General features: G+C 24.3%; 1 protein-coding gene across 3 annotated transcripts in view; it reads left to right on the forward strand.

The window, feature by feature from the left end:
- LOC105364335 (probable G-protein coupled receptor 83) overlaps positions 1-26,229 on the forward strand; it is a 61,236-nt gene that overhangs the window by 33,446 nt on the left and 1,561 nt on the right. For all 3 annotated transcript variants that reach the window (XM_011502234.1, XM_011502233.1, XM_011502235.1), the window contains 2 exons: positions 2,358-2,516; positions 11,677-11,811. In XM_011502234.1, the coding sequence (XP_011500536.1) occupies positions 2,358-2,516; positions 11,677-11,811 (294 nt within the window). The remainder of the gene's footprint in view (positions 1-2,357; positions 2,517-11,676; positions 11,812-26,229) is intronic.

Here is a 26,229-nt window from a genome sequence, read left to right on the forward strand (position 1 = left end):
TATTAAGAATAAGTTAATATAGACTATGAAATGATTCATACCACTTTTCATTATACTTTAAAATGCTAATTTCTAATGACAACAAACAGTAGAAGCACATTACTTTTATAACAGCGATAACGTTTAACGGAGTTCATAGTTTCATTTGATATCGTTACCCTATCAAATCCAACATTACTTGCCCTCCTTTCACTCTCTATCATAATCATGATTTTAGAAGCGAAATAAGTATAAAAGGACGAAAAAATTAAAGAATATTATGATATAAAGTTAGTTTTAATTATAAAACTGATGTCCCTAATTATAATATTATATAATTATATTAAAATATAGAATATACTTTTTTACGTATTTACTTGAAAATATTAGAAATATAATTACATACAAATTGCATTGATTAATAATGATCTTATAATGTCACATATTGAATTCGCTTAATATCCTTCTATTTAGCCTCAAACAAATTATCATTCTGATTTTCATAAAAGGCTTTATACTCGGATTATATACAATACGATTCATTATAAGAGTTCCAATATCTTCTTTAATATTTTAGAATAAAAGTATAAAGATATCAAATATTTTAAAATTATTATCTTGCGCACAAATATAATCCTAGCCATACCTAAAAGGTTTTTTTATTCTCTTATCAAGTAGAAATAAAAAAATATTTTGTAGGAAGGAAATTAATACGAGAAAATTCTATACATAATGAAAGTTAGAAATTCATTTATTATTAATATCAATACTCACCTGTAATTCATTGGTTTATCTGATATTAAAGTTATAAATGAAAATTTTGTGCTAATTCATGCGTAACATCGTTCTTAAAAAAGTATAAAATAAAAATATTTCATTTCAAATCTTTTAGCAATTAAATATTTATTAAAACATAAAAATAATTCTAATAATTTTGTATTATTTATTATTTATATAATTTATTTTTATAATGGTTTTGAATAATATAGCATATTTTTTTATTTTCTGGTACATTTCTATCTATGATACGTTAATTGAAATGTTATTTATTTATGTACAATACAAAATTTATTGAATTAATACATAAACGAATAAATAAAGCTTGAATTAATAGTTTATTTATTAAAATATTATCAAAATATATATCATATAAAAGAAATTTTTTTTCTGAACAATATTATTTAATGCCCATCAACTGCCTAATGAAAAACTGATATCCACAGACTAACGAAGTAATAAAATGAATTAATAATAAAATTAATAATAAAATGAGTTAAATCTAAATAAGTTATATTAAAGAGTAACGATATGAAATATTTTTCTTATATTTAATTAAAATCATGAGAGTTTATAATTGTTCTTTAACATTTATTATGTTACTTATTAATATTAAAGTTGTATCATTATTGATAACTTGGATAGATATAAAAGTAAAATTTATAAATAACAAATATTAAAATAATAAATTTCATTCATATTAATCTTAAAATAGAATGAATTATATTTTAAAAGTATAAATAATTATAGATGTAGCAAAGACAATTACCATTTTTATATTTAAATTTTCTTATTTCAGAAGTTTTTTATAGCGCTATTATGAAAGTAAGCATACTTTTATTAGGAATATATTATTTCTATAAAAAAAAAAAAAAAAAAGGAATTTAATATAAAAGTTAATAGTAAATTATAATTGAAGATTTACAAATGTTAAATTAAATGTTAAATATAATTTGATTGAATCTATTGAATAATTGAAATAATTGTGCATATATAAAATTATTAGATTATATTTTGAACAAAATAATTGTTGTCTTGAAAGAAACTTTTCGTAAAAAAAAGAGATTTTACGATTGAGACAAAGTATATTTAAGAATAATCTTGTCTTACTTAGACATCAACGCCATATTCATCGTAATGTTTTTCTTTTTACAAAGCTCCCGTTTACCCATTTTAATATCATCAAAAGCATAAAAGGAGAGTTAGCATATATATTTTTTAATAACATGTATTATAATAAATATAATTCATTTCAAATTTTAGAAATATGTTTCTATTTTGTGCATGTATAACGAATAAACCAATAGACTTCTCTTGAGGTTAGATTAAATTATTAATTACTCGTATTATTTGGAATAAATAGATATAAGATTCACACTGCACTGTAAGATATTAGAAATATTGTATTAATACAATAAAAAAATACTTTATTTAAAAAATAAATTAACTATACAGGCAATAGAAATTATTAATAAATACATAAGGAACGATTCTATAAAATATTTAATTATGTTGGATATTTATTCAATTAAACAGAAACTTATACTTAAATGATTATCAATTATTAATTTTACTTTACGAATTACTACTTTTTGTCGCAGACTTACTATCCATGGAAAAAGGAGACGTGAAAACATTGATACATCCTACGATATTGACGACTCAGAATTAAATTTACAGAAAGAAAAACGAACACAAAAGTATCTTATCTTCATGATAACAACATTTGCTGTCTGTCTCTGTCCTTTAATGATACTCAGGTAAGAATATCAATGCATTAACTTCATTGTAACAGCCAAGCAATATAAAATTTAAAAAATTTTTATTTATTTGACGTATGTAGCTATTGAAATCTTAATAATGTTTCTCTGGTTAAGTTCTATTGACATTGTTTTCTCTTTTTTTATTATTTCTATTATCACAGTCAATATATTCTAGCCATTAAACATTTTTTAACACATTTATAATCACATTTTAAATTATAAGCATTTATTATGAATCTAAAATGCTATAAGGAAATAATTTAGAAAATAAATACTATAAACCTTTATTACGTACACAAACACAAGCACACTATGTCAACACGTACATCTAGATGATTTATAATTTCGAGCACATGTGAAGATGTTCATGTTTGCGTCAGCAATTTATTTACCAAAAAAGGATTGCTTTTAGAACAGTCGTACAATTTCAAATCCTATCTAAAATCTGATATTCAAGTATCGTACTTTGTATTCACATCAGTATTTCGCGTTACCTATAATATATATATATATATATATATATATATATATATATATATATATATAATTTCTGAACTCTGATCATTATGATTTTGGATTTCGTGATTGTTATTTCTATAATAATGTAAAAAAAATTACCATCACTTATAATACATAAATAATTTCCTAAGTATTTTCATAAATAATTTTTTTCATTATTAAAAGTCAGCAATTTTATTAAAATTATATTTTTTCATCGAAACGATATTTATTTTATCAGTATTTTCAAACTTTTAGAACTAATGAAGAGAGAATATAATTTAATTATATGTATATATACTTATACTATATTATTGTATTACTTATATATATTAAATTATATAAGTTTATTTTATTTCTTATTTGTTCGTGTAGCAACAAAAATAGTATTATGTGTGTGTGTGCGCGCGCGTGTGTGTGTGTGCACGTACATCGTGTGTACGTCGGGCGTACGTTCACATGTGTTATTACGTATTTTACAATCTTTGTCTAATCTATAAAATGTTATTCTATTTCGATATACATAAGTTAGACTGTGATAAAAATTTCGAATCCAATATGATTAATTACTATAAGAAGAAATTGTTTATAGATAAATGAGATTTTTAAATTTAAAATAATTCATATTAATTCATATTAGCTGAAGCGTATATGAATATTTATTGATGAACAATTAATTGATTAAAACTTGTTATCGTTAATCTTGATTATTCTTATTATAAAATGCAAAACCAAATCGGAGTCAAAAGGGAATAAGTGATACAGACATAATGTATATTACCGAGAAGATTTATTTACAAGATTTACAGTTCGATGAACTGAACATTCGAGGTGGAGAAGAATAGGAGAGACAGTAACGCGCATCCTCACGCTTGGCCGAACGACACTCATAACAAGCTATTCTACTCGGATTATCCGACAACGTCAAAATAGTACAAATTAAAATTTATACACTTTATCACTATTCGATCCGATTTTAAAATCGAAAAAAGGAGAGATTTAGTTATTGTTATGGAGAGTTTTATTGTTTCGTGACAGGTATACGGTCTACATGCGCACGTATCAAGCAATATGTATTTACCATATGCTATCCCACTTTTTATTGATTGATGTCTTATTTGCCATCGCACAGTTAAGTATGATGCAACAGCATAACTGATGTTGAAATATAATGATCACATAAATTTACCTACTAATTTCATTTCAATGATCGATTGAATTGTTTTAATAAAATAAAATTAAAACTAATTTAAAATCAATACCATTCTTTGCAGACTCATTATTATGATAAAAACATCATATTATTTAATATGATATTTATTTTGATACTTTGGAAATCGATTACATAAATAGTTTATTACCAACAAATATTATATAATATTACTATAATAGAATTTACTATTATTATTGATAATATTATATGAAAATAAAATAATTCTAGAATGACCCTTTTTCATATTATAACTTATAGCTTTTAACTTTCTTTCTTTATGTTTTTTCATTGTCAATCTCTCCATGATATTTTCTTGGAAATAATTTCTTAATTCGTTAGGGATTGTTAATTACAACTCTATCGTCGCTTATATTATCATTTGTGATCAGTAATCACTATTATCCAATTATTATAACTTTATTCGACAATTCACGAAAATATGGTTATCAATTATTCTCTTCACATTCTATTTAATGTGTATTCAAAATGCTTGAACTTGTATTATTTCACATCTCCGCGAAATATCACTTGGAATTATATTGTTCTTACACGTATCCTGCAATCAATGATCTCTTAGAAGTGCAAATTGTAAACATTCCAAAAGTAACATTCACATATCTCATTTGTATTAATGATTTCTCCTTCGTGCGTATACTCTAGAAAATGTCAAATATTCTAGTACAACTTAAACTATATTTTGAATTACATTCACATAAATAGCTGTCCCTGATTGCATTAGAGAGCACCGACAAATAACCAAACCTCAAAGGCATTATGCCAGAATTAATACGTAAATAATTTTGTGTTCGATCAAAACGACTTCCAGTCAACTCATACTTCAAAACGAATAATAACCTTTCGCTTGGCTTTCCAAGCGTCACACATCAACGAATTTTCATACTCATTTTCAAATTAAAATATATCAAAGCAATAAAGCAATAAAGTGTTTCCAGTCCCTATAGAGATATACTTTGATATCTCTTATGATAAAATAATTGTCGGGACAAAAGGTATCGTTTCTTATCGCTTTCTGCTTCTCCGTCACCTCTCACTAACATATGGGTTAAAAAGATTGTTGAAAATTTGAAGAAAAAAAAAGATAAGATTACTTTTATATATAATATTCCTATATCTTATTACAAATAATTATATTATTATATATAGCGTTCTAAAATTTAAGATAGTAAAATTAAAAATTCTTTAAAACGACAAATAATTTTCGAATTTAATCATATTCTTACATTAGTTTTCAAATCATAAAAAAAAAGTATAAAATAATATATATTGCGTATAAATATAAATATATAATTTATTTCAAAAAAATATTTAGAAACTGATTATTCGGAAAATCTTACGCTTTAATAAAGATATTTAAAAACAAAATCTGTAAAAAAAAAAGAAAAAAGTATCTTACTTAATGCTTTGACAAATCGCATTTATTGTTTAAAGAAATTATATATTGTAATTATGGTCGGAAATATTGGTAATTTAAAAAATCTGCAACACAAACTAAATCATTTTATATAATAAATAAATTTAACGACATTTCTGACATTTACGACAATATTAAAATTTTGGCTTACTCACTATAAAATTTTATTTACAAAGCAAAATATATTAAATACGTAAATATACATTTTTATTTTAGTAAAATAAATAAATAAATAGGAGTGTGCCATAGAAAAATGACGAACTAATCTGTCGAAAACAAACGAGAAAATCCGGAGTAAGAAATATATATTCTGTTTTATTGATACTATTCTGAAAATCTTCTCATATATAGAAATAAGCACTTCTAAAAAATATATATACAATTATACGGTTATTATTATAATAATAAACTTAACTAATAATAAATCTAATAAAGTATCTGATACACGAGAAAAAGCAGGGAAAATCTAATAGATTTAGAAGTTTCATTATTCAATGAAATTTAAATATCTAAAATTAATAGAATAATTAGTCCGACTTAAAAGACTAAAATCTCTGTAGTACAATAATTTACATATATTTTACCTCCAGATATTCTTAAATCATTTTAAAAAGTGAGCAAAGCTAACTCGTAAAGCTATTCTCTATATCTTTAACATTTTATTAATATTTATGGATTTGAAAATCATCCGCTTCGGTGAATGTATTGTATTGTCGTGCAAATTAAATGTATTCACTACGAGTAAACGAGTAAAGCTCTTTTGCCCTCAACTTTACCTCCGCAGCATAATAATAATACAAATATAATCAATCTCTCGGTACTTTAATGAATAGAAAAAGCGTTTTGTATTTTTACCAAAATTTCATCAAAACAATAATATGTTTATCTATGTTTATTATATTAACACTGAGTTTAATTTTTATGAAAAATCCATCTACTTAATTATATCTGTCAATATTTTATACATAAAGAATGTCCATAAAACATAAAGATAGTACGTTATTTCTTGTATCCTCGTGGATACAATGGTGAATTTATACTTAAATTTGCCTACATTTCTAATACTATTGTTATAATGAAGTAACGGGAATGCTAGTAAAATTATTTGCAAGCAAAGTATGACTTTCATTTCTTAAAAGACAGTGCGTTGATACATTGAAAACGTTCATGGTGGAAATCCGGAGTGACAGCGCGTGTAAAAATAAATTCCAAGGCTCGGGTACGTCTCAATAATTTAATGCCATTACAAAGGAAAGCAAGCCTAGGATCTCATATGCAGCATATTTTCAAAAAGGTTCTAAGATAGTATTAATGCGAGCAGAATGAAGCTGCGCAGTTGGTCGTAAATGTCGCTGTATATCAACAGAAACCCGGGGAACTTAAACGAAAGCAACGGATTTATTAAATTCAAAGCCAAATATTCCTTATTTTTAATCGTACTTGGACTCGTTTTAATTGCCCGTATAACAAGTTCGAGATAATCACAGACTCTGTCTCATCATTACTCATCATATTCGATCGATTGAAATAAATCGGCTTTTATAACTCAAGCTTGACGATGACGTGCTTTCTACTTTTTCGTCTCTCTCGTCATATCGATTTTCTAACATCACTGACCATTGACCAACGCTATTATTGGACGAAACAATCATGGTAAAAGGCTTACCATCATCCCCATCTAGATGTTCTCCTATCACCAAATAACTTACTTTTTATCGTCTCAATAGTTATTCAATATGACGGTGATACGAAGCCACTATCCGCAATAATTTCAACAAGTCGGTCTTATATACTCACTCAACTCCTGCATCTCTATTATTAAATAATTCCCCTATATTTTTAATTATTTTGTAAGTACTTTCATTCTCGTTTATTATTACGGATTTGATTGATAAGCAGACCCCGTCGTTATACAAGATAAATCTTTTATTTGATATAACAGTAGCACTTATTTTCTTTTCTTCGAATTAGTTTTCTTTTTATCCTTGGTTTAGTTCCTGTGACTTCCTAATAATAATCATTGTGGTTAAGCCCGTTGCTGTGCGTCATTTATCACTCATTCTGTCAAATATATGTCTACTTGATAAGACGTGTATTTTAATAATTTTATAAGCATTTATTAGAAAGTATATTTAAAATATGCTTTATTTCTTTACAAATATTACTAAAAATAAATCATTATTCAATAAAGAATTTCTCTATGATATATATATATATATATATATATATAGAGAGAGAGAGAGAGAGAGAGAGAGGTGGAAATAGTAATAAACTAGTTTGAAACACTTTCTTTATTGAAGAAAACCGGACATGAGCCATGTGAAACGTGCCGCTACCATAGTCGATTATTCTTATTTTTCGTCCTTTTTCTACCATTATTCCGCTCCACAGCAACTCGATAATGCCAAGGATATAACTGTTACCTATATAACCGACTGTTGATTATTGTCCACTGTTTTGGCTTTTCAAAAAAACTTAAACGACAAATTCACGTATTTAGCTAATATTTATCTGCTATGTAATTATTACTTTTTACTGTCTGTAAGGACTATCTGTAAGATAATAGAATAACTATGAGAGCGTAGGGAGATATAGGGATCCTCCTATAATAAATATAATTATAAAATGAAAAATATATATTGGTCTTATTATTTATTGTAAATGTATTTCTAATTAATGTAGCCCAGAATTTTCATTATTTTTAAAATAAAATTACGTTTAAGCTTAATTAAAAATTATTTTTATTTATTAATATACTATGCCAGAATTTTTATTATTTTATTACCTAAATTGTTTCCATATATATAAAATATCTATGCGTATATTAACAGTGTTAGTATGCGTAATATACAAATATATTTCTATAATGAAACATTATAACACTTATGCGCTTGAAGGTTGTACATATACTTTACATTTACATGAATGAAGTGTTTATATTTGCATGCTTACATACATTTCTCATTGAATTCCAATTGTTCATTTCATGAATTTTTTTACGACTTTTTCCACAATGAAATATTACAATCAAATTAACGATAAGATAAATGACTTTTTTTTAAAGAGAAAGTGATAGTTCTTGGTTACATTAATTAAACTCAATTATTTTGATTATATGCAATCTTTACTTAATTATAATAGTTGGGCAAACGATTGACAAAAAGACTCTTGGACTCTTAGACAACCACACGCACATTGATATGCCGAAATCAATAAATTATCATACATTGGACATTTATTATTGTGCATTAGAATGACAGCTTTTTAACATGAACCATTATAATGATTTTATTTCAATACAAATATTTTTATCTTACAATATTCGCAGCAATACTTTAATAATTCAAAGCAACAAAAATTTCTTAACAATATTATGTCATTAATTTAATACTCGTAAATCAATTGTTCACTGTTATACATTCAATGTTTATACACATATAGTGTATAATAATGTGTGGAATATTCTACATGTATATATATATATATATATATATATATATATATATATATATTATACGTCTTATTCGATAAAAAAGTTTTATGCGATAATTCATGCCTTTTGTGCGTACATTTATTTAGACAAACATAAAAAATATCCTTAATACACGACCTTACATCTAAAAAAATTAAATCCCATTATTACAATAATTTTCTTTTTTACATAAAGTTTTGAATACACAACATTGTAATTTTCACAAAGAAAATTAGTACTAATTGATAATTTAGTTTTCAAAACTTTGTTTACCAATTATCAAAACTTTATAAACATTTTAAACGGTTATTATTAATTTTCATTCAAAATATTAATTTTAATACTATTGCGTAAATTATATATTATTAGTTAATTAGAATTAGATAATTAGAATTAAAATTAGATAATTAATTATATATATTAATTAGTTAATTAAATTTATTATGAATATAATAAATTATCGAATAGGATTAGACCGATAATTTCGAATATTTCCTTATTCAAATTTGCTATTAACATATTTAACTTAATCGTTTTACCAATAATATTGTAATGAACAAAATTCTTAATATAAAATACATAACAATTGAAACTAATTTGATTATGTGAAATTTTGTCAAAGTATTTTCCTAACATTTATATGTTTCTATATCAAAAACAAAACTAATAAAATTTTCTTTGAATACCAACGTTATACAGTGAAAACATATCTATACAGGTATTAAAAAGTTTTTAATAATAATAATGAATCTGTTTTATTATTTACTAATATTTATATATATATATATATATATATATATATATATATATATATATATATAAATATATATTAAGGTTATAATAACTTCGAATATAAGTAAGCACGAATTTATTAATGTTCATATTCTCTGTAATGATTATAATTTCTTTTTGCAAAGATCGTTTTTCAATGAGAATATTTCATTTAAAGTAAAAACAAATTTTACGGGTTCGGATACAAATTTTCAAATATTTTTAAATATTTAAAATCTAAAATTTATTAATTATATACCAAAAAAATAAATAAATTTAATAATTAATTAAATTATTAATTGGTATTACTGACTAGGTTATCGTCTTTTAAAGTTATTGGATTAGCGAATGAAATGCGACTGCCGTAACATACATTTGCTACATTTGCTTCATACTAGATACAATTCAATTACAGTCCCATCTAGACACTGGATGACACCTATGATGACTATACATATTGTTGGTAGTACTATACGTACACTTGGAGCCAATTAAGCCTTACAACGAATAGGTCACTTGCAATTGCACATGAAAAATAATCCCAATAACTAGATAGCTAGATAACTAGATAGCCCAATATCTAGATAATGTTACTTATGAGGTTGAGTATCTATAGTCAGAATAGGTTGGTAGGGGCAGTGTATTGTATGATGTATTTCCTAAATTAATGTTGACCTATAAATATCGGTATCGAGTTTTATGAAGGCATTGTTCAAATAGTTGCTAAATAGATTTTATGTTTCAAGGTTTTAACTTTCCTAATGCCATTCAAGATGACTTGGAAAAGCTTTTGATGAAGAACTTGGACGATAAAACAACCGACCGAATACAAAACATGTGAAAGGATATAGATTTATTTAACAGTTTTTATTTATCATTAGAAAAGAATACTTTATGTGGAAAAGATTTTTTCTTTTGCAAATAAATTTGCTTATCTGTATTTTGAAGGTAATAATTTATGAGCTTGAAGCGAAGTTTACTAAAGCTATAAAAATCTGGAAAACATATACTGAGATAAGAAAAAAACGGCTAAGTAAACGGATATAAGCAATCTCAAACGTATAATATCCAATTCAAATTTATATAGAACGAAATATTGAATGACTAGACTAGAGTCTTTTTTACAGTACAATCAAACTTGGAAACTCGAAACTGTATAATACGTATTAAAAATAGGTTATTAAGAGATACTTGCAATAAACATTGTTCACATCCTCTTATTATTATTGTTTGAGAATAAATATTCTCGAGACAACTCATTGTGATAATGATCATTATTTTTTATCAAAGAAATTGTAAAAACGAACAAATGCACACCGATGCTAGCAATTTCCGAAAGGGAACCAAACATTTGACATAAAATGCTGATCCATCAAAGAAGATCTTGAGGATACTCGAATTTATGACAGAGCAATATACTTGTAAATACCAGATCTTATCCTTATTGTCTCAACTTCTAATTGGAAACGAAAATATATTGTAGGTTTTTTTTACTAGTTGTCTGGTTTGTACATCGAGATTTATTATAAAAAAATTCGATATTTACTGAATTTATAATGTCGATTCCATTATAATGTATATTTACGCAATTATAATGCAAACAAAAAATGAAATAAAAATATGCTCTCAAAGAGAAGAACCGATAAACATTAAAAAACTAGTAAATCATCATTATGACATACAAAAAAATAATGAAAGCAAGTAGGCATAATGATCACTTTTACATGCACTCTAAATTTTTATCTATTTTAACGAAATCTTTTTATAATAGATTGGCGAGATCAGCAGTCAGGGAAACTTATGAGAATTCCCGTCACTTGGACATAACATACGTAACTTTTGTATGGGTTGCGTTTCTACCAGCACTTATAACCCCATGCCTTTATGCATCATGGCAAATTAATAGGTAAATCTATTTATTTTTCTTAAAATAATATACATAAGATTAATTCGCACTAAATATATGAGTAGAGCCAAATATTTTGAAAAAACAAAACATCATAGTTGTAAAATGAAATAATAGTAAAAATTTATTAAATGAAATATCCAAAAATATTAATCAGTAAAATCGTGTTAATATTATAAGCTTCTTGCTCGATATTTAAAAAGGCCTAAAACATATTGGCAAATATACATGAAAGAAAATATTAGGGTAAACATCCAGTCATAAAAATAAATAAAATATATAAAGAATTCTAATAAAAAGCAAAACTTAAAACTAGATAATTACGGAGAAATAACAGTCTCTAAATGAAGTAAATAATTTTTAAATAATATCTAATAAAAAAAAAAATATATATATATATATATATATATATATATCAGTTCTTTCCATTGACAATTCAAATTTTAATTTTGAAATATTTTAATGATTCCAATAAAATTTTTACTAAAATTTATATTTATTAAAACATTGATTATAAAAAGTAATATTTTTTATATCTATCTCAAGTCTCAATATATGCAATAGTTACTTTTTTCACATATAAAAAAAATTAAAACTTTATATAATAATTAAAATTTTAACCCTCATTTATTAAACATTGTAAATAATAAAATTCTTTTCTTATACGAAAATAAAATAAAATTTAAAATAAACAGTATTATCTCATCGCCAATCGAATCAAACACTGACCCGTAATAAAAATCATAGTCATCCATGCAATTAATAAATCTAATTGTTAACAGTAAAAAAACTCTTGCATAAATTTCATTGCATAAAATTATCGCATCTCCTATTATTTATAAATTTAATAACTTGATTATAATGCGTAATTAAATAATCACTTATAGCAATTCTATCGTAACGTTTCACAATTACATCCCAATTACTAAATTTAACAAATTTTAAAAACTACTGGAAAATAAATATATATTTATTAGAAATACAATAAAAGTCAATGTTCTTTTAAAATTTCCAGCAAATTAATTATTAAATGTTGATTTTAAAAAATGTGATAATTAAAAAAAAAGTTCATAACTATCTAAAATAGAAATAAAATAAACTTTCGACTACGACTAAAGAACATTAAACTTTGAATAATTTTTATTGATAATTTTTAATAATAAACGCTGCGGAATTTAATTTCGTAAACTATCGTTAATAATACAATTATTCTACTCGAAATTATTGTATTTGTCTTGCTTGTTGTTATTACTATAAAAAAAACCACAATTTTAAACTAATAATCATGTTGCGCGTTACATACGTGAAATATCTTTAATATCAATAATGTATTTTATGTTTTTTAGATTTAGATTCCAAAAAGATTATAGTATATATAGTTAGTATTATATAACTATATAGTGTATATAGTTAACAATGAGGTTAAAATTAATCTTAATTCTAAATAAAATTCTACAATATGATATGAATACATACGATTCTCATGTAAATGTATATTTTTATCAGTTTTTTAACTCTAGTTTTTCTGTATTTTCCACGAAAACTTCTAAATTTGTAATATATCACGTGCGTTCTTATTTCATAAATATTTGAATAATAAAAGTATTTTCACAAATAAAAAAAAATTTTTATATGTAATTAATATATAAAAATTATAAAATTCATATATAAAAATTAATATTCTAATATATTACATTTGCTCGTAAAACGGTATTTGAATATTAATATTATTCAAAAATAATTTTTATCATAAACATAAAATATTATACTAACTTCAAAATTATAATATAATATAGTGCTATCATAAAGTATATTTTTATTAAATATACTGCGTTAATATTTGTACAAAAATATTGTTAAAAAAATTAAATTTTAATTCTTTTTCATTTGCTAACTAGGTACGTAAGTAATTAAATAAATAAACTTCTATCTAATAATAATATAACGTTAAAAACGATAAAGTGTGAAATAATTAAAATTTAAAAATTAATTAAAAATGGTAAAGCGTCAAGCTCATATTAATCTGAACCTCAATGAAATTATGGGAACAATTGCTAATGATACATAGAGGGAAAAAACGAGTTGCAACAATGTTGGTATTATCATGAAAATACATTTTTTACTAAATTAATAGACTAAAGCAAAGATATAAGCAATACAAAGCTTTCAATTGATTATGATGTTGAGTACAGCTGTACCCAATAATCCAGGAATATTATCATCTTAGTTATAAATACTTGAACTAGACCCTTAAACCGTTAATTGAACCTTATGTGCGTCAAATGTTTCTTTGACATTTTGAAAATAATATTACTAAGGATAATAATAAAAGCTCACTGTTCTGTAATTAAAAAAAAATTCAACTGTCACTCTCACTTGAATTTGAATCAATACTAATTTTATTCTATTTACAATACATATGTCATATATTCACGTTAAAAATAAAGAACACGATACGATACCAAGTAACATTGAAATATTATGATATTTCATGTGATTTATAAATATTTACAAAACTATCCGATTATTTTTATCTTCGTTTAATATAAAAATATTGGAATCTTAAAAACAGGTTTATTAAAATTGTGGGAAAATTTAGATAAAATATTTTAACACTTTACAACTGTACGTTCAAACACGATTAGTCCAAATTCTTTTGTTGACATTATCTAATGTAATATAAAAGAGTATTATTGATAATATCGATAGAAGATAAAAAAAAAATAACAAAAACTGTTAAATTATAAATGCTTTTCTTGTTTAATAATAATAATGCTTGCTGTTTTAATAAATAAGAAGAAAAACATATAAATAACATAGCCTGATATACAAATAGTACATATTAAAAAAATTACTTGATTTAAATATTCACTTAAAATCATCTGTATGTTATTATGAAAAATAATGTATATTATACAGATGAAATTGATATTATAATATTTTTATGAAGAAAATTTATGAAGAATCGAGTGAAAACTTTTTATTTTCTTTCGTGCAAATATGTATCAATAATTATATCAAGTAACGTTAACATATTAAAAATTTGTTGTCCATAAATTGTGTAGTTATAAAAATTTTGTGAGTATAATAAATGATAATAATAATATTTTTTTCGTTTATTAACATTATAATATTTATAATATAACAATAATTAATAATAATAAAATAATAACAATAAAATAATAATTAATAAATATCAATAAATTTTAATAAATTAGCTATACTGTTTAAATATTTGATACAATTTCGAGAAATAATTAATTATTTAATTGACTTTATTTATCTTAAAGAAAACTTATTTTATACTCGATAGCTTTTATAATTAACATAATAAGTTAATTAATAGCATTAAAAATGAAATTTATTACTTATAATTGTTTTTATTATTAAAAGTATTTCATTCCTTTATATTACATTATATTAAATTTAGATTATATAAAAAAAATTTAATATTTCCTTTTGTTTCTGCGTATTTTATATTGAAATTTATGGTATATAAAATTTAAAATTAATACAAGTCTTTTTTTTTCATTGAAAATCTTGCATTCCGTAATATTTGATTTCTGACATTAAAAGAATTAAAAAAATTTAATAGATGTAATAGTTGTATTCGATCAGTCAGAAAAAACAATGGGATCTGTGAAGGAAATTATACGAGGCGGGAACTATAATATTTACTGATCTAATACGAACATAGGATAAATGTAATTAACAAAAACAACTTTCCCTAAAAACATAAGAACTAGACGTACATAAATATCCAACAAATCTTCTTGTATACTGTGATAAATTTGTCCCATAATTAGCATTTTCATAACTATTCGAGCCAAGCGAAGCAAACTAGAAATTGAACATATATTTATATGTGGCATGCAAAACACTTTAGATCACATTACATGTGCTTTTGTGAAATTACGATATTGAAAATTTAAATTATAAAGATTAAAAGTAAAGTTTAAAAAGTTCAGGCCTCATTAATAACTACCATCTGGTTTTATAATCATATATATATATATATATATATATATATATATACACGATAAATACAAAAACGTAATCATTTTTTTAATATAATACTAATTTTGAGGATAGTGTACTTTAATTGGAATAAATAATCTTGTCCATACAATATTCAAGTATAATGTTCTTAGTGAATTATATTTTTAATCAATGCATTTATAAAGCAAAATTTTTGCATATTATCTTGATTGAAATGGCTTTACTCAATATTCGTATTGAATTTCAGCACTTTCATTATTTGTTTCATTTTCAGTTTTTTTCAGTTTTTTTCAGAATTTTTAGATTTAGAATTCTAACTTTTTCCTCATAATGTTATGAATTTCATCATTAATATTATGAATACTCTCATATTTTAGGTAACTGAAATATTAATGATTCTATAATTTAAAATCCTTTGTACTCGTAAATGAATTCACAAATATTCAAAAATAACGATAATGAAAAAAAAAAAATTGTATTATTACTTATTGTCACAACCGCCATTATTAAATAATATAATGTATATAATTTTGTAATCACGAAAAGCAAAAAATAAAATAAAAATCTATTGATAAATATTAATAATATATTTCTGATAAAAAAAAAACTTGTCGGGCTGGTAAATACTAAATATTTGGCAATGGTCAATTCACTGCTACGGTTTATTTTCTTTTCATTTCTAGAAAATATCTTTAAGAGCTTCAAATTCACTCACACTTTGTCGTATATACGAAAACTCTCTGCACAACTAAAATTTCTCTCTTATCGTTGTTGGATTCTTCCTTCGAATTGAAACTTTTTCCCGATATTAACATCTTAATCTGCAAATAAATAAAATACTTTTAAAATTGACATATAAATATCGCATTGAAAGAATCATTGCAATAAGCGTACATGAGTGTAATACAAATTCGTTAAGTCAAATGTTTTAACAAATATCGATGTAATAAGAGAAGCAACGATTTCATTGTCATTTAAGCGCCGTGTATCCACAACTTTTAGTATAAATATTAAATAAAATGCCACTAACGTCGACTAACGTAAATCTCACCATTGGGCATAATTTCGTTAGAAAGTATTAAAGTAATTTGCGCAGTTTATGCGTAATATTATAAAACAAAAAACAAAAAGCAAACAAACAAAACAAAGACAAAAAAACACGAAACAGCTGTAAGTTTTATGAAAATTCTTTCAGGCGAGTAAGAAATCTGTATAAAAAAAAAACGTTAGAAATACAAAGAACGTTCGAATGGCGCGAGGAGTCGATGGTGTCATGTGACTTGGGGGGAGTTAAAATGGCGGCCCGTCGGTACATTGTCATTCGATGTATCTTGAGAGGAAACCTACGTAAAGCTTGTCGTTACAAAGCCTTAGTAAATCCGTCACACCCTGCGGTAACCAAACTAAATCATCGATGTCCTTCGTCGGGATAACCGGGATAAGCGGGGTAAACAAGACAGGGGACACGCATCCACTCGTATCAGTCAACGTAACGATACTACGTCATTTCATCCGCTCCCCCCACCCCCACCCCCACCACCAACCACCGAATTCTTTTTACGCAAACATTGGAAATTTGTGTTTATTTTGTTTTTTAATAATATATAACGACTCTCGGCTGACCTTGTTCAATGAGAATGCGTCTCTTCATATATAACTAAATTTCCAGACCATTGTGACATTGAAGAAAAATACAAACTAGAATTTCAGCAAAAACGCATACTTAACGTTAAATATCAAACTGAGTAATAATTATACATTGACGGACATTAAAATTCTAAGGAACAAATTAAGAAAAATAGTGTGGTGTATTAAAATACATTATTATAGAATATAAGAGAAAAATGTGCATAAACTTTATGCTTATACTAGCATGTTGATTAAGTTGTTAGGTTATTTTAAACTTATCCGAGTCATATTAGTTTATGTTTAAATTGTAATTCACCCGTATGTTCGTAGTCCTTAATTTACTAAAAATGGTTTAATGTATATTTCTTTTATAAAAGTGGTGATGATTTCTCATTAGTCGATATTACAATTATAAACAAAGTGACAACAATGAACTATCGACGACAAGAATTTTCTATATTATTAAATATCATTATATTTTAGTTCTTTACGTTTGCTTTTCCTGCCAATTAATTACTCAACATCTCCTTAAACACATAGATATACACAAGCTGTACCATCCACGGCATTATAAGATAATTGAATTAAGCTCCAATATTCGTTATAGGTTATTTTTATGGTTTAAAAGATAACAAATAAAATTGTAATTCATATAAACGTCATTTGTATTATTATTATTTGTCATTACAGGCATTATGAATAGAAATAAAAGTGTACGTTGCAAATGTTTTTATCAGTATCTATGGATTCAGTGCAAAATTACAATATTAGGTTTATTATCGACCTTTTGTACACTTTTATAGCTTTACAAATTCACAAAGATAAAATTCACAATAATTTTTTCTTCCACATATGATACATCTTATTGCTTAGCAAATAAAAATTAATGATATATCATTATATCCGAAATATTTTTATTTTAATAAGGTACGCTTCTTCATATACAATTGTCATAGTGTATTGTACCTAAAACTTTAAGAATTCACATATTAAGTAATTTCGACAAAATTGATAGGGCTGTCAAAGATCACATATTATACCAATTTCATAAAAACATGAAAACTTGATTTTTTTTTTGATTGATCATTATAGAAAATTTTTTATATTTCGATGAAAAAATAAATGCTGGGAATAAACTAATGTTTCTAAATGATAATTAAAATATATAAATATATAAAGTAAATAGCACGTGCATAATAATAACGTAAAGGTATATTATTAAGCAAATGCAATTTAATAAGAAGAAATGTAATTATAAACAAATCCTATCATTTTAATAAGACACAGTAATATCTATATTTAAACAGTAATTTTTTAATGAAAAAGTCTCTATTACATAATTAATTTTTACTTATATACATATATATATATATATATATATATATATATATATATAATGAAAATTAATAAATTATTTATAAAATGTATATTTGCGTAACAATCTTCTTTAGAGTTTTATATCATAGTGTAAAGCGTTAAAGTGAAAAAGTAGCCCTTCAGTCTTATCGTAATTACCTTACCATTTATATGGGCAACTCTACTCTCATCTACTTAAAATAATGAATCAATGTCTTTGATAAGATCTATCATTTTTCTACATTTACAGATTCTTTTATGCTCATAAAATACGGGTTCACTGAGGTATAAAAAATCTTTAACTTTAGCATTTCTCAGTAAACATATTTTGCTCAAAATATATATTATTCGCCAACGAAGATGAATACGTTTATGTTGAATGACATACGATACGCCAGGCGAATTCATCGTTATTCATTCATTTACGTTTATTATAAAATTGAACAAAAAGCTTCTTATTTAAATTTAAAAAGGAAAACGATTAATTATATGGAAAAATTGAATAGAGCTTCCATTCAAAATTAAGAAAGCACTTTAACCGATTTATATTTAAAATAATACATAATTTATATTTATTATTATGGATTGTTTATTAATTGCTTTTTTTTTATAAATTTAATTAATAAGTAAGTATTCTCATCTATATTGTTAATATAAGATTTAAAATATTAAAATGTTAAAAAAAAAAAGAAAATATAAAATATAAAAATTTTAAATCCTTAAAATAAACAATATGGACGAAATAGCTAAATGTGTAAATACATATTTAAAATAATTGCGATATAATATTTCTTATTATATGCTTTATTCGGTATTGTTTAATGCAGTGGGGAAATTGTTCATTGTAATCTAAAAGAAAAACGTCGAAATCGAATTAAGTTCGACAGTAAGCATTCTTTTCTTGATCAAAGTAAATGGTAATCAATCTATTCCCACGCCAGTATGAAATACCAGGCACACATATTTCTGTTTGCCAAACATAATTAATAAAATTATGTATACAAATGGATATATGTATGTATGTATGTATATAATCACTTTTTATTTTTCAAATTCATTAGTGTTTATAAACTAAAAAATGGCTATTGTAATCTTCGTTAATAATTTACAAAAAACAAATAAGGAAAAATTTCATTTAATTCAATATTTATGTATACATTTATTAATAGTGTAAATTTCTTGCATTTAGACGATTAATTTTAAGTATAACAAATGAATTTGAGAAAAAAAAAACAAACAATTTGGTAATTTTTTTTCTTTTTTGTAAGATATAGTCAAAATAATTACATTAATATAAAATATAATTTCTTTAAAGAAAATTGTCAAATCAAAAGAATATATTAATTTTTCATTCAATAATGTTATTACTTCAAGTTTAAAAAATAAATATATTAAAAGTGATTTTAATATTTTAATTTTACATTAATATAGTCGAATTGAAGTAATAACTTATTTTTAATGTTCTTACTTCAAATATAATTTGCTTAAATAAAATAATATACATCAATATATTTAAATTTATACACGATCACATATTTTTATAAATAAGTAAATGTTGAATTTTGTAGAAATAAAGAGTATTGTACTTTTCAAACAGTTTTATCACTTTTATTTTAAGAATATAATATAATTATAAAAAAGCATATTCGAATTGAGTCATCGATAGCAAGAAACTATATATATATATATATATATATATTATTTGATACTATGTATTTTAAGCAATAATAATTATATATTTTATATTAAATTTGTAAAAAGTACATCAAACATTGTATTGAAATTGTAACCAATCATAGTGAAGACACTGAAGAGATTAAGTAGACCTTTGTTTAAGTAACCCTGTATTTTATTGGACCCTAGTTTTTTATCTATTTATAAACTTGAGAAACGGAGATCAAAAAACATTAGTTACAAAACAAAAAACAAAGTTAACTTACAAGCGATTTAATGAACAAAATTTAATGCCATTAACTACTACTATATTAAATTAAATATTTATGATATATAATAGTGAAATATTTCTACCACAATAAGCAATATTTTCTATAGCAAATACAAACATTAAAAACATAATAATAGAATAATAATTAAAATTGGATATTTAAGAGATATTCGAATAAGAAATGGGGTAATGTGTAAAAGAAAAAATAATCGAGACAATATAGATAAGTGATATACTAACGTAATGACTAGTACTACTACTTTAAAATGAGTTAACTACACTGGCAAGGGAATGTCAAAGTAATAATAATCTAAGTAAAGAACTAAAATTTCGAAATATTACCCTAACAAAAAGAACTTCTGTACATGAAGTACTAGGTTAGTAAAATGTAAACTAAATAATAAGAAGTAAAATATTATTCGTGGTGTCAATTGTTGCGAAAATAGGTATATGGAAGCGTATTGAGAAAAACAAATGGTAAAAGAATTTCCGTGTAAAAATTTCGTTCTATAACAAACAGAATTGAAGATCGTGCTTAGACCAACGAAACGAATAAAAAATTCAGGGGCACGTGTTACAACCCATGAAATGGTAAGACCATACACCGGCGAAGTTTCGATACCAACAGAACAGTAGACAATAAGTCGTATAAATTATTTTACATGGAATAATAAGCTTAGGTTAGATTTCCTTATCAGATGATAATTGAATACAATGTACCGAATGATATATAGAAAAATAATTGGTCTATCAATGTAATTTTATTGTTATAAAATAAAAATTTAGTGCAAGAAACATAGTATATTTCTCAATGTGCATTTAAAGTCGATAAAAAATAGATAAATTTACAATCATTGCATGACATAAAAACAATAATATGTTCTCCTATAATTCTGAAACCAAATTTCAAATAAAATGAGAAAAAAAAACCAATACTTTCAAAGATGTAAAATGTAAAAAAAGCGTAAATAATCAGAAGTATATCAATGACATGTTCGATAGAAATAAGAAATTATGGTGGTTAAATGTTATTATAGAAATGAAAACATAAGAAATTCATAAATTAAAAAAATTAAAATTACCTTTTGAGAAATAAGTAGGAGAACGCCGTAATAGAATCTTACGCAATGATCGATCCCCGCGAAAAAATTTTATGAATCAAAATGTCTTTTATATTATTTATCATAAAGATATTTAAGCTTTTAATATAATAATTAGAAATAAAGCTTTATGAATCAATAGCAACAATAAATTAGTATTAACTTCATAAAATACTTCATAAAATCATTTATGGAAGATTTCATACTACATAATAGAAAAAATCTACACTAATAATGTATTGTTATAACTATTCGCATCTTTCCAAAGTAATCCTTTCCATTATTGCATATGTTAAAACGTACTGTCGAACATATTTAGCCAAGAAAGTGTTGATGAGAAGAAAATTAATTTAATATAAAAAGCCTTAAAAGCTTAAAAAAAATCGAATCCTGTAAATGTAGTTAAAAAAAAAAACCAATGAATAAAGGAAAGAGAGACATATAATTTACAATAATTCTTTACATTTGAATTCGAAAAATAATAAAATAATAATTATATTAGTATATTTATCCATCCATTTTAATTAATACCGACAGGTTTAAAAGACCTGTATAGACATTTTAAAGGAATCTTATGATTGATTATAAATATTTCTGCGTTAAAAAGTTAAAGTTAAACAATGATTTAAATATAATATGTACAACAGATATATTACATGTGATAATAAAAATTATATATAAAGACGCAGAAAAAGAAAAATATAGAAGATATTCTTCATATAGATATTATTATTGTTAAAATTCAAGTTTTAATACTTAATAATCATAGCTTTTGTGTGTGTGTGTGTGTGTGCGCGCGCGCGCGCGAGTGTTTGTGTGTTTAATCACTAAGCGATAAATTAACTTGCGCTATTTACAATGAATTTACATTCGGTACCCTATATTCCAATGTTTATGTATACAACGACGTATATTAATCTCATCTAGAATAAGCAGGACAATGAGGTTTAGGCTACTTGCAACATACACATCTATTGCTAGTGAAGTACATTATTGTAATTAATTGCTTTATTAAACATCTGAATTGCTTATACTCGAAGTTGTTAATTTTGCCTAAGTTCTTCAAATTGCTACGGTAGCGGTGTGGGCACAAGCGCACAAGAAAATTAATATTAAGAATTTAATAAATACGTATTTTAAAGTGTCAATACAATATAACATGTTTGACAAATAATGCATAAAACAAATGCAAAAGCTTAGTGTTTCAAAAAAAAAAAAAAACCAAAAAAAAAAAACAAAAAACAGAATTAGCATGCATGCGGCTTATATAGAATAATTTTCTATACGATGTAGTCGATTAGAAATTAAATGATAATAATTCTCAAAATGAGATTAAAAATCTAGCACTTGTAATTTCAAAGGAAAATTTTTTGTTTTCACAATTCTCAAAAAAACAAACAAACAAACAAACAAAAAAAGAAAAATGAAAAATCACAAACGACATAAACACCTTCATATTACACGAAGAGTATAAATGAAAATTGATCTTATCTCTGTGAAAGAAAATTAAAATGTTTTAACATGTACACGTGATTTTTGTAGATGAGGAGAAAACATAAAATACTTACTGTCAATTTTGAACTACAAAGAAGCAAAAAAGTTGATGAGAAAATTATGGAACCCTTCAAAAACAAAAATCCTTTATTAAAAGGTGTATAATATGAGTAATATGACTTTATGAAAAGTTCAGTTTAATCGTAAATGTAATGTATTGGCTTTTTGTATTCAGCTGCCGGTAATACAGAGGCATTAATAATATAATATTAAAGTTGATTTAATTTAGTTGAATGATCTAGAGATAAAACATATAAACCATATTGATGAAACTACTCTATTATAATTTTGATACTTTAAAAAAACAAAACGAAAAAAATACAAAAAAAAAAAAAAAAAAAAGCTAGACTGTGAATAGAGCTGGAGAAACAATGATAAACAATAATATTTAAAAGAAAAAAAGTTATAAAGCAATTTATAAATTGTAATTACTTATACGTATAAAAGAAAAAATGTTATTTTATTTATTGATGTTAATACAATAAAGGTTTATGAGCTTACAAAATATTTAGAATTTTAATTAAACAGAAATCAGTTACTTATATACTTCAAGCATATGGTGGCTCAATGTGATATTTTATAACTCTTCCTCAAAGGAATATTTATGTGCCTACTATCCTTTAATTGCTTTTTCATTTTGCGAAAGAATTTTTATTAACAAGTCGGAAAAGTACTCAGGAGATAAGAAATTTGCAATTCAACACCATTTTACAAATTTGTAATGCAACTACGTCTTTTAAATTGGTTTATTAAACTATACTTGCACGTGCTCCTGCCTTTTTGTTTTTTATTGCCTCGTCTCACTCGAAGTTTTACACAAGTTTAAGTACGATGCATTTTCAATTGTCTCAAGAATAATATAATGCAGTAAAAGTAAAGAATTTTTCTATAATTCTACAATGTATGATGACTATTTAGGCCTTTTAATATATTTGGCACGATTTCTCTATATTAAATACAATAAAAAGGTTTTGTTACATATTTTCCAAAATTTCACCAACTTGACAATAAGCCATTTGTAATTAGCAGCTACTGGGATTATTAAATATAAAGATTCACATTCAATGCGTGAACAAAATTTATATCAAACGCTCATCAAACGAGAATATGCGTTAATTCTCTGGTCTCTGGTACTCGTTGCAGTTAAAAGTAGCCAAGCGGAATATATAGGCTTTATAATAATAGGAAAATCAGTAACAATTGTCCATAAATTATATAAATTAGAATTATAACTGTATGTAAAATAATGCAATATCATACTCCCCAAAGTAACTTTCGACTGAATTTCTTATTAAAGTCGAACGCAAGCAAAAATATAAAAAGTTCCGAAAACCAAGAGAGAAAGTGCAATTGGAAAACAGAATTCATCGCATGTATAGAATATTAACACAGCATCGGATATAAAAAAAAAAAAAAATAAAGGAATATCTTAATTTCAATTTTTGTATACCGTAAATGAAATTCTGGTTCACTAACGATATTTTTTAAAGATATCAAATAGCTCAAAGTTATATAAATTTCTAACGATCGCACTGTTCGTCAGCCCATAGTCCTATTCGAATCTGACTATTATGTAACTTAAACAGCCCCACGATAAGACATTATTTATAACAATAGTTTCTAGTTTTTTCTTTTTTTTTTTTTTTTTTTTTTTTATCTATCGAAAATGTCCAAATGATCTTAAATTAAAAATTAACGGTATTAAATAACAGTATGCATTTCTGAAAAAAGAAATAGGGATAAAGGAAGGAAAAAAGGAAGAAAGGGGTCAGAAGGAAAAAGGTCCACTAGAGAGTAGAATTAATATAATGTACCGAGGCGAAAGGATCGATTGTGTGCTGCACTGCCAATCAATAGGATCATAGATGAAAGTGAAAAATTTCTAGTTACATAAATCATTGATTTATAAACTTATTATGGATAATGGATAATGAAATATTATTTCATATTATTATATTATTGTGAGTTTTCTGTGTTGCTTTCCTAATCATCTTTGTCTCTAGGAAACATATATTCCAAATACTTTCTTTCTATTTTTACAACTGCACAATACCATGATATTAGATAAAATACTTTATTAAAGAGAATAAACCTGTAAATTCTAAAACATAGCAGTTATTTGAGAAAACTGAAGCATGTAAACAATATTTCTGAACTGTAAAAAATTCTAGCAAGCTCGAGAAAAAGTAAAAGTTCATGTCAGTTTTATAGAAAAAGGATATTTCACATTTAAGCTTAAAAGAAAGCACGAAATATTATACGAAATTAAGTGTCAATTTTATACTCAATACATATTCAATACATATTATTACAATTCATTATAACTATACAGAAAATTAAAATAATATTTAACCAGAAATAAATAATTTGATATATTTTAACAATTCATTATTATACATATATTGTTAATAAATACGTTTAATATGCGCAAATAACATTAATGCAGAACTGAAATTTCGCATTATATAAATGAATAATTGTCTCTTTTAATATGGAAATATCAGCACCAAAAAATTGACGATAATATCATGTTTATCTATATAAAATCAATAAGGTTTCATTATTAATATTGAATTGAATTATTGAAATGAAATATTGAAGCCATTAATAAGCAATAAAATATGGAGAACATTTTTAACGGATATATAACAAAAATAGATATTAGTGCGACTATCCGGAAAACGATTTCCAATGAACTTTATAGTCGTTGGTTGTTGTGGTGCGCCTCGATATCTGAGCAATTTATGCTTGCCTTATACCATAAATCATGCTGCATTTCATTCCATGACGCTCAAGAGCAAAAATATAAACGAAACAAGAAGATACTTTGCGAAT

The sequence above is a fragment of the Ceratosolen solmsi genome, unplaced genomic scaffold, assembly GCF_000503995.2.
Source record: "Ceratosolen solmsi marchali unplaced genomic scaffold, CerSol_1.0 scaffold31, whole genome shotgun sequence".
NCBI lineage: Eukaryota > Metazoa > Arthropoda > Insecta > Hymenoptera > Agaonidae > Ceratosolen > Ceratosolen solmsi.